Source organism: Anguilla rostrata, chromosome 10 (assembly GCF_018555375.3).
Source record: "Anguilla rostrata isolate EN2019 chromosome 10, ASM1855537v3, whole genome shotgun sequence".
NCBI lineage: Eukaryota > Metazoa > Chordata > Actinopteri > Anguilliformes > Anguillidae > Anguilla > Anguilla rostrata.
Window position 1 is genome coordinate 29684976 of NC_057942.1, and position 11739 is coordinate 29696714.

General features: G+C 45.8%; 1 protein-coding gene across 3 annotated transcripts in view; it reads left to right on the top strand.

Moving 5' to 3' along the window:
• msh3 (mutS homolog 3 (E. coli)) overlaps positions 1-7258 on the top strand; it is a 60957-nt gene extending 53699 nt beyond the window's left edge. For all 3 annotated transcript variants that reach the window (XM_064296462.1, XM_064296463.1, XM_064296464.1), the window contains exons 22-24: positions 3475-3601; positions 5083-5251; positions 6552-7258. In XM_064296462.1, coding sequence (XP_064152532.1) covers positions 3475-3601; positions 5083-5251; positions 6552-6633 — 378 coding nt within the window. In that variant the 3' untranslated portion in view covers positions 6634-7258. The remainder of the gene's footprint in view (positions 1-3474; positions 3602-5082; positions 5252-6551) is intronic.
• The last annotated feature ends 4481 nt before the right edge of the window (positions 7259-11739 follow it).

The following is an 11739-nucleotide window of genomic DNA, read 5'->3' on the forward strand; positions in this document are numbered from 1 at the left end:
CTCGCGATCGCCCTGCAGCGCAGGGGGTGAAATAAGGCTGGCTGGCTGGCTGGCTGGCTGGCTGGCTGTTGTGGCGTATCGCCTGGGGACGGGGCGAGTATCGAGGTGGAGTGAAAGTCACTTGAGGTTGGTTCGTGTTGACTGCCGCGAGGGGGGGGGGGGGTTTGGGGGAGCCAGGGGTATTGCACGCGATTGCGTGTCTCCGTGGTGACGGTGCGGCAGCCTGGCCCTCTGGGCACAGTGGGTCTGAGGTCCTCCGACCCTGGGGAGGGGGCAGGAGAGTGCTTTCGGTTGGGGGGGGGGGGATTGTAAGTGTTACACTGATGTGAGCACACGCAGAACTTTGCATGCGACTCTGGGGAGCAGCTCTGGGGCAGGTTGTTTTGTCTGAGAGGTGCAGGGTCCCCCCTGTTTCCACGGGAGACCGTGCAGATGGGCCCCCTGATGCAGCTCTGTACCTAGGCACTCTGTGGCAGGCCCTAATTGCCGCGTGCCTGTGGGCCAGCACGAGGAGGAGACGCATCATCCAGTGTGACTCCTCCCACCATTTAAATGACATAAATTCAGAATTATCCTATTAGTGTTTTTTTCCCCCCAGTTGATCAGTCACAGTATGCAAAATTTCAGAAAATCTCATTTCAGATTGAAATTGATTTCTGTCTGAAATCTATGCGGAGCTGGCTTCCCTCTACCAGAGCGTTAGGGTTGGTATGGCAACAGGGCGTTTCCCTGGGATTGGCTACCCCTGTGCTTTCTTTTGAAGCCCGAAAGCACTTATGAAACTCCTGTGAAAGACCTTGCTGTAGACAACCTTGGTGTGGTGCCTTCATAGATCCACTGACGAGGGAGAGAGAGAGGCTGGTTACCATAGCGAAGCGTTTAAAGTGCCTGTTTGTTGACAGGATTCATCCTGGCGTTTTCCTGAGCGTGTTGAAGGCAGCTTTTCTCTGACTTCTGTCATTTCCCCAATCCGCTGGGAGGATTCTGTGGCATTATTCTGGCATAATCCCTAAATAGCATTTTTTTTTTATTGTTGTACAGAACAAAGAGCAATAGACTGAATGCCGTCAACTGAAAATGTAGGATACATGTCACAGTACAAACGACTATCCAATAGGAGATATGAGAAGGTGAATACTGAATAATGATACCTTTGATTAAGGTTGAGATTTGTGTATGGTGTTTTTTTATGCCAAGTGTGTGTGTGTGTGTGTGTAAACATGAGGGGCAAAAATTGTATCACTGTCCATATACTTACAGACTGCACTGTACATACAGTATAAATGCAGCTGAAAGGCAGCACGCAAACTCTAAGGTTGTAGGTTCAATTCACAGGTAAGGCTCTTGTAGGCTCTTGTACCCCTCTGCAAGATATTTCAGCAAATATCTAGCTTTATAAACGGAATATACCTGAAGAAAGTTAGTTGTGTAAGTCATCCTGGAAAAGAGGCAGTGCTCAATGCTTAAAATGTAAATGTGGGAAGGAAAAACAAAACATATTATGGGTGTAGTATAAAGGAACTGGTCTTAAGGTCACTGCTTCGATTCCCGGGTAGGACACTTGTACCCTTGAGCAAGGTGCTTAACCTGCATTACTTCAGTATATATCCAGCTGTATAAATGGATGCCATGTAAGTGTAGAAAGTCGTGGAAGTCGCTCTGGATTAGAGCATCTGCGAAATGCCTGTAACGGAAGGTTAAGCAACATTCTAGGTTCAAAGTTTACTTATTCCTCTACTGTTGTAAGTGTCCTGTCAGGTAAAGCAGACAAAGTGGGCAGCATCGTTTAATTCATAGCCGTGAGTTCACCAGGGTTTCTGATGATAAGTAGATGCTATGCCGGTAGAAATGTAAAGCGAGAGGAGAGCATTTGTTAAATTAGTCACTATGACAGTCAACACTGCCTGGAAGGAGAGGTTTTTGTTTCTCCGTTTTACACGGTGCATGACACTCTTAGGTAACTGTTGTTGGCTCTGTTTTCAGTCTGAATCTGTTCCACGTTCATATTGTTAGGGAGAGAGAGAGAGAGGCACATTTGGCTGCGTCTCAGTCTGGAGGAAGAAGAACATGTCGATAAAAAGCAAGAGAACAGTTTCTCTCAAAGGAGCAGTTAGGCGAGATCACACGGCCCGGGTCCAAAAGGTTCCCTGCAGAGATGAAGAGACTGTACATCTCTGGGTATTAGATGCGCACACACACACACACACACACAGACACACACACACACACACACACACACACACACCACACACGCACACACATTACACCCACATACACACACACAGAAACGGTCACGCACACACACACACACACGCATGTGCACACACACACACAGCACGCACACATACACACACACACACACACATACACACACGCACGCGCGCACACACACACACACACACACACACATAGCTGCAGTCACTGTGAATTCAAAGAGATGATTTTTGTTTGCCAGTTTCTCAAAAAGAAAGTTCAGAGCCATCCACGTTTCTTGTGTGGCTGCGATGCGCCCTGTTCTGTCCGTGTGACTCCGCACCCACAGATAACGGGCGGCGTAGCTCGCGCTCTCTAAGAGAGCGACCGCGCGCGTCTGAGATGTGGCACGTGTCGATTAAATAGCCCTGCGTTAACGGCAACCAGATCGCATGGCGTGCGGTTGAATCCCCCCATTGATTCGCCCGAGTCGGCTCAATTAGTCATTTAATCATTTCTAATTACACGCAACTGCGCGTCGATTCACGGAATGGTGCGCACGGATAAGGACGTTGTACCCGTTTAGTTCAGCTGTGTGAACGGTAATGTGTCGGTAATGCATCACTGTTTACTGGTGTCAGGGGAAGATCGGTGAGACGCGGTCTCTGTGAAGCCATGCTAACGGATGGCTTCCTGTAGTTAATTTATGGAGACTGTTTGAGGATGGATTTTTCTGGCTGCTGCGTTAGGTTTGAGGATGGGTCGTTGTGGCTGCTTTGTTAGGGGTGTTGGCCCGTGCTGACCCGGTGTTGGGTTTCAAACCCAATGGTACAGAGGAGTGCTGACTTCCGTATCCCTGTCAGTTATAGCAACAGTCAGTCACCAGTCTTTGCTCATTTTCAAAAATCGTTCTCAAATCTCCTTTTTTCTATGTGGTCTAAATCCCATCTTTGTTTTTCATGTAAATGGCATGAGTGTGTCAGTCTCTCCCTTTCTTTCTTACTCTGTCTTTCTGACTCTCTTTCACTCTGTTGCTCTCTCTCTCTCCCACTGCCATGAATTTTGTTTGCTGTGACATTAAAAGGAATCAAAGCTGAGCTGTATTCCCTGGGTATTGTAATCGAGGTTACCTACTGCTGGTGTAAAATTTGAACAATAAACATTTGTTACAAATCAAAAAAACCTCTCTCTCACCCAGTCACTCTCTCTTTCTCACTCACTCATTCACTCACTCACTCCCTCACTCGCTCACTCACTCCCTCTCTCCCTCTCTCTCTCCAGGTGAAGTCCCTGACTCTGTTTGTCACACACTACCCTCCCCTGTGCGAGCTCGAGAGGGTCTTCCCTCAGCACGTCGGCAACTACCACATGGCCTTCCTGCTGAACGAGACTGACGCGCACGCCGACGGTACGTTACCATGCCGACGCCTTCTCCTCGGCCGCCTTACCGGGCACGCCCAGCACCGCCGCCTCTCAGCCTGCTCACCTTCAACGGTGGTCTGGTCTCCATCTCACCGTGATAGAGTTGGTTTTTGCTAAAGCACGTTTTATTCATTTGTTTAATCACAGTTTAGAATTTTCTTTCGTTTTTTCTCCACTGGCTGTTTCCAGACCCAGATCTGAATTGCATCAGTTGCTGTGCAGAAATTTGTCTTGCAATTAATGCAAGCAGTTTTTTTCTTTCTACACTGTCAGTTTGCCAAGTCGATGCCAAACTCTTATTTGTGGAGAAAATAACCTGCCCTAGAATTTGATTATGAGCTGGAGTCTATATGACAAGTAGGAATTGAATCCAGACCTCATTTCAACACTAATATAAGATGGTAAATTATGTATGCCATTGTACATTGTACATAAATATCAGTTACAAACCTGGGAGAATCTGGCTGCTTCGCTAACGGCGTGTGACTATGTCCCTGCATCAGTGACATTAGGGCAGAATAAGATGCACTTCCTGCTGTGCTGAAGAGCAGAATAAGATGCACTTCCTGCTGTGCTGAAGAGCAGAATAAGATGCACTTCCTGCTCTGCTGAAGAGCAGAATAAGATGCACTTCCTGCCGTGCTGAAGAGCATAAGATGCACTTCCTGCTGTGCTGAAGAGCATAAGACGCACTTTCTGCTGTGCTGAAGTGGGTCTTTGCTGACGCCTGAAGCTTGAAGCTTCAGTCTCTTGAAGTTTTTAGCTCCGGCTGTGAGATTTTTAATATGAAATATAAAGCCTTCAGGCCTAACCACCAAGTGTGAAATCGAGGAAGAATCTGAGGAAGTGCTGCTCCAGCTCATTCTTAGTCTTTCGTGGGTAACAATGCTCGTTTGTGAATGATTGTCTCGGCTGTTGAGCTCCACTCTGTTCTCTTGCAGTCCTCTCTAGGTGGGTTTGTGACAAGCCTCTGTTCCAGTGGTGCTCAGTGATGCCGTAGAGGGTTGAGAGTATGCAGGTTTTCATTCCTGTCAATCGCTACACCTGCCGATTTCACTAATGAACACACCTTTAACCAGAGAGGAGGGAGCTAATTAGTGAAATCAGCAGGTGTAGTGATTGGTTGGACGTGATTTGATTGGTTGAACCATGGCACATGATTGGGCACCACTGCTCTGTTCAATCAATGTTCATCCATAATTCTGACTTCTAAATAAATACTTAAAAGTAACTTTTCTTCATAAAAACAGTTTAACTCCTTGATGATCACTAAACTCTCTAAAGCAGGGTACTGTATGTTAGTAAGGTTAGCATTTTGATTCAAAGTCAGAGACAAGTGCGGATTCGCACCAGCACACAGCGTGTCATTTTGAGGGGACGGGGCCGTGCTTTGTCCGGTTGCGGCCCAGTTCCGGCAGCCCCTGTTCCCGGGTTTTTTGACGCGTGCGTCCCTCTCCTTCAATCCAGACGAGGAGGCCCGGCCGGAGTTCATCACCTTCCTGTACCAGCTGACGGAAGGGGCGGCGGCCCGGAGCTACGGGCTGAACGTGGCCCGGCTGGCCGAGGTGCCGGAGTCCGTCATCCGGACCGCGGCGCTCAAGTCCAAAGAGCTGGAGGAGGCCGTCGACGCCCGCAGGTGAGGGAGCTCCGTTACCACGGCGACGCCCCCGTCACGTTTACAGCTTATCGCAAACCGTAGTCGATGTGGCCCATTCTGGTCGATGCAGGCCTGGATAGGGTGGTCAGTGATGAATTTCACCTCTTTGTCATTGGCGCACAGTTAAATGTCCAGTGTTAAAATCGGTACAGATCTAATAGAGTACGTTCTGTTCTAGGTCTATATGCGGTCCCTGTGGGCTCGTATTAACTCTATGAGAGTTTAGCACCGATCACCATTATTCTCGCATCCACCGCACAATTGCAGAGACATTAATTATGCTCCTGCCTCTGCGCTGGTCGTGTCTGCGGGTCTGGATATTAAGCCCGCTCCCCCTGAGGAAGAGGAGTAATCTTCGCGCGCGTGAAGGGGGGCCCTGCGTGGGAAAGGAGGGGAGGCGAGGAACGCCCCCGCCCTAAATCCTCCTCCTTATTAAATGTTTGTCTGCTCCTGCCGGCCAACTCCCTGGTGCTGTCTGTCTTATTGACGCGGCTTTAGCGAAGGGAAGCGTGCTCCCCCCCCCCCCCTCCCCCCAACTCCCCACCGCCCCCTTCATTCCACTGCTCCATGCCCTTTCGCGCTGTCCCACACAGCAACGCCGTTGCCATGTCACACTTTGTTGGGGGGGGGGGGGGTGAGGAGCTTTTTGTAACCAAGGCCTTGATTCTCTCTATAATTTTCAGTTTCTGCGAAGGATGACATCAGCGAGAGATCCGTCTCGCGTCTCACACTTACTGTTTTAAACGCGGTCTCCGCTTGCATCATTTTGACTAACGTTCTGCTGTTAACCGTCACGTGTTGGTGTGACACCCCTGGGATGTGCACCGTTGGTTGCCGCGTGGAGAGAGAGAGAGAGAGAGGGCACACCCACACCAACAAAAAATCTAATAAATTAACACCTTCACCCTTCCCCCTCATGGGTTCCGGGCAAAAGCAATACACTAAAACAACAAACTAAAATAACAAAGACAAATGAGAGCAAAACCCAGCACAGCTTTTCAGCTCGCCGCTGGTCTCGACTGGCCAACTTTTCAGTTGGAGTTTCTTTTCTTCCGTTGTGCGGTGCTCTGACAAACGAAGACCCGCTTTCTCGGTGTGTGTTCTCCCGGTCTCGACCCCGAACTGGTGAGGAACACACCTTTAAGCACCTGGGCTGATTAATTAACGTAGACCAGGTGCGTGTGGTCTCTCCACCAATCGGTGATGCCGAGACTAATCCATTCTACCCGACCGAATGCGACAGTAACCGATAACAATATTTATTCATTTTTGTTTCTAGGAAAAGTAAGAAGAGCTTTTTGGAGGCTTGGAACGTTGAAGACCGAGAGGCGCTGCAGAGCTGGATGCAGTCGAATTCCTGAAAAGGGAATAAAATGGAATTGTTATATGCACAAATCTCTGACTGTGTGTGTATATGTATGTGTGTGTGCTGGCATGTGTGAACACTCTTATTAATAGCTGAGTATGATTTGGATTTTCTAGCAAATTCACGTTCGGATGAAATCCAAGCATCACGTCTGTCAAAAGTGAGCTCGACCGCATCTTTTAAAATGCCATTAAATACCATTTTTGATGGATTAGACCATGTGGACTTTTTCCATTCAGTATTCCCAAGCTGGCCTATTTGCACACTGGAGCTTGGTCGGTTATTAATTTATATTAACTGGAAAGGGAAAGACACCTTGATTAAAATGAAGGCCTCTGTGCACAAATTTCTGTCTCCATTACCACTCGTGGTTCACTGTTTTTTGTTTTTAATTTTCATCATGGTAATGACCTCTTTCACGCACGAACAATTGCCTGTGTTAGTAGTTTGAGTGGGGTGCAGTGTTTTTCTGTGTTTTTCCTTGACTAGGCTAGCCGGAAGTTCAAAATGTCATCCTTCACACAGCCTGTGGACAGAATGGTCCTAGGCCTTGTAAGGGGATACGGGTGCTTGTATTTTCATACACTTCAGAACATTATTAATAAATGCCATGGACTGTGTGCTGGTTATACTGTTTGGGTATTCAGCTGTTCAGTACACAATAAAAATGTCAGTCCGATGAAATGTAAAAATGTCCTATGATTTCACTGTCAGCAAAAGCCATTCTTCTCTCCCTTGTAAAGTACTGATGCTTTGCTTTTAATCCCCAGGATAAGAGCCGAGGAGCTTATTGTTTTTTCGGCTGAAGAAGTTTTTTAAATTTTATTTTTAATTTCTTAAATCTGAATTAGTTGAGCTTCACGGCCTCGGCTCAAATCCGGATCATGGTTATCATCACCCCTGACTGCAGTCAGTAGTTCCATAGGGGGCATGCACAATTGCCGATTGCGTCGCCCATGGATTGGGAGGGTTCAGTCGGTTAGGGGTCCGCGTTCATCGCCCAATAGCAACCCCCCGCTGGTCTACCGGGTGCCCGTGCGCTGCCTGTCAGAGCTGCTTATCAAAGGTCTTCCAGCGAGATTGGCTGTAGCCTGCGGTGTGAAAAGAAGCAGCTGGCGGTACCATGTGTTTCCAAGGGGAACCGTGGTTGTCTGCGCGTTCCTGAATCGACAGTGGGGTACGCGCCCGAACACGGCTGAGGTTGCGGATTGGGATGGGAACTGGATATATTCAGGCTCACGTTGGTTTCCGAATTTGTTTTTAAAAATGAATGAATAAAATCTGAATCAGTTGCTGATTTAAAATGAATTCATTCAGTCCTTTCACACACTCCAACAGACTGCCTGTGGTGCAGATCTGATCTGCAAACTACAAATATTATATTATATTATATTATATTATATTATATTATATTATATTATATTATATTAATTATATTATGTGTTTTTGTGCGCTAGTTTGTGCATGTTTTCAGGTTTGCATTAGTGCATAAGTATGCACGTGTGGGTGGGTGTATACATGTGGATTTGTATACGTATGTAGATGGGTGTGTGTGTGTGTGTGTGTGTGCATGAGTGTGTGAGAGCTCTCTCTCGTGGAGGGTCGCTGTAAACTCTGGGCACCTGTGTAACTCCACTGGTTTATTCTCTGAACGTTGGCACGGCTGCCTCAGCTGCCAGTGCATTGCCATGGGGGGATGACCAGGCCTTCTCTCCATTCCAGCCACAGAAATGAGAATAAAAAGTGAAACATGCTAACTGCGCAGAGCTTACCCCGTGCGTTGTTTAAGAGTGCCCTGTGCGTTCTCTACCACAGAGTGCCCTGTGTGTTCTCTACCAGAGAGCCCTGTGCGTCCTCTACCACAGAGTGCAAAAGCCATTCTTCTCTCCCTTGTAAAGTACTGATGCTTTGCTTTTAATCCCCAGAATAAGAGCCAAGGAGCTTATTATTTTTTCGGCTGAAGAAGTTTTTATTTTTTAAATTATTTTTAAAAAATCTGAATTAGTGAAGCTTCACGCCCTTGGCTCAAATCCGGATCATGCCACCCCTGACTGCAGTCAATAGTTCCGTAGGGGGATGCACAGTGCGTTGTTTAAGAGTGCCCTGTGCGTTCTCTACCACAGAGTGCCCTGTGCGTTCTCTACAACAGAGTGCCCTGTGCGTTCTCTACCACAGAGTGCCCTGTGTGTTCACTACCACAGAGTGCCCTGTGCGTTCTCTACCACAGAGTGCCCTGTGTGTTCTCTACCTGAGAGCCCTGCGCGTTCTCTACCACAGTGTGTCCTGTGCGTTCTCTACCACAGAGTGCACTGTGCATTCTCTACCACAGTGTGTCCTGTACGTTCTCTACCACAGAGTGCCCTGTGCGTTCTCTACCACAGTGTGTCCTGTACGTTCTCTACCACAGAGTGCCCTATGCGTTCTCTACAACGGAGTGCCCTCTGTGCTCTCTACCACAGAGTGCCCTGTGCATTCTCTACAACGGAGTGCCCGCTGTGCTCTCTACAACGGAGTGCCCTGTGCTTTCTCTACCACAGAGTGCCCTGTGCGTTCTCTACCACTGTGCATGCCTGAAATTAGCACTTTTGGGGGAAAAGTTGAAAATCTTACAATTTTGTGATGTCAGCATACAAAAGTGTTTACTGATGGTTTTTATGAATTTTATATTGAATGTCGTTTCCCAGCACTAGGGAGAGTCACCTATGTAACGTCCTAACCACAGAGTGCGGCATCATATAATTCAGGTGTCCTATACGTTCTCTACCACAGAGTGCCCTGTGCGTTCTCTACCACAGAGTGCCCTGTGCGTTCTCTACCACAGAGTGCACTGTGCGTTCTCTACCACAGAGTGCCCTGTGCGTTCTCTACAACAGAGTGCCCTGTGCGTTCTCTACAACGGAGTGCCCTGTGCGTTCTCTACCACAGAGTGCCCTGTGCATTCTCTACAACGGAGTGCCCTCTGTGCTCTCTACCACAGAGTGCCCTGTGCGTTCTCTACCACTGTGCATGCCTGAAATTAGCACTTTTGGGGGAAAAGTTGAAAATCTTACAATTTTGTGATGTCAGCATATAAAAAGTGTTATTTTATACATGATGGATTTTGTATGAATTTTATATTTGAATAGTATACGTTTTCCCCAGCACTAGGGGAGAGTCACCATAAATGTAACACGGTCAATAACTTAATGTAGAATGCGGCCATCATAGTAATTTCAGGTTTGTACGTGTGCAATTCAGTCTTCTACCAACTCCCAAAGGAACGGTGCAATGTAATAACCTTTGCAGGAAATATTTGGGAAGTTTTCGGGTATATTTTTATTTACAATAAATCAAATCATACATAATTTTTAAACCGTTATCTGTCCTAGAAACATTATTCTGGTTTTCAGTGTATTCTAGTGGGAATTGGATGCCGGGTAACCAAAAAAAAACATGATGTTCCCGTCTGTATACATTAAATGTAACCGCTTTTACAGTTATGCCACCTCTGAGTTGCTATAACAAACAACATGCTTGCTGATATATGTTTTCAGAATGCCATCTAAAGAGAAAACGAGAGGGTTGGTACACAGGGATGTGATGGAGAGGGCTTCAGATTGGGAGATTAGGGAAACTCAATGGTGTTGAAAACCATCTGCATGTAGTGTCCTTTTGGGGAGACCTTAGGCATTTTAAAGGGTCTGTAATATCTATTAAATAAATAGATTTTATTCGTCAAGGTGTTCAGTGTTTAATGTTTCATGTGTTCAACTGAGGTTGTTGCTGGTCTCATGTTGCCATTGGAAATGGGGTTCCTTGCGTATCATTAGTATGTGCAGGAAAAAAACTTGAGTACACGCAATATAATGCGTTTTAATTTACTGTTACAATTATTCTGCACATCTGTTACAATTATACTGACTAGGTGGCATTGATGTGTCATCGGACTGTATGTACTTCGGTTTAATTGTATCCGACTTGATTAAATTATGAATGTAATTCAAACTGTGTATCACTACTGACATGTCAAAGGTGTTTAAAGTAAAATGTGCTAGTAGTAGGCTAAATATTAAGTTAATGAGTAAAATCCAAAAACATACTTCTATGGCTACTCTCCCTATACAAACCCAGTTCTGTGAAAATAATCATCTTAAATTACGAATTTACTCTTTCAGGAAAGGTGACTGGTGTCAGTTAATTAATGTTAACATGGGCTACGTGTGTGCTTTCCTTCAAGAATATGGAGTCCGAATTAATTATTATATTATATTATATTTTCCCAAGTAAGTATCTATACACAATTGGAAGAATAAATAACGACCGTACAGAGAAAAAATTGCACATGTAACAAACGTTTTGTATTTTCGTCTAAAACAAAAATGGCTTGCATTGAGTCTCGGGGTGCACATTTTACACACAGGTTGAAGACGCGTAAAACGGTGTCTTCTGAAACGCTGCAAATAATATCGATTACATAAAAGTTCAGTAGAAGTTTCGAACCTCGTGTAGCATGATCTGCTGGTAATTACAAATTATAAAGGGAAATATAGATTTACTTAGATAGGTAGCCTAATTCTTAACACCGCTGCCGTGACGGTCGTACTAAGTTAATTAATGTTGAAGCTTAGGCAATCTATAGCTCTTTAATTGTGGGCGTTATCAGGTTGCTCATGTAGCCTAATAAAAAAATAATAATCGAGCGATGTGATTTGATTTAGGATTTATTTAGTATAATTACTTGTCTGTATGTTGCAGTCCGCATCACCCACAAAGCAATATTACGCATTAGATAATCAATGTAGGCTAATATTGTTTGCCTATAATTTTCAACAAATTGGTGCGATCGTTTACTAATAAGCCATATTTTGCATTTAATACGTGTGGACAGATTTATACCCCACATCATTTCATCGATAATTTAAAGTACAGTTCAGCCAATTGTATCTTCACTGCCAACATAAGTTTCAGTTAAATGTGCAGGTTCAGCGTAGTTTCTGCTGGTGCAGTTGGCCTGTTGTTCTCTTTTGGGTACCAGTCAAATTCCTGCAACAGCAATTAAAGATAGCCTACTACATCTTGCCTACTGACATTAATCAAAAGGGGTTCGTTCACCATACCGTGC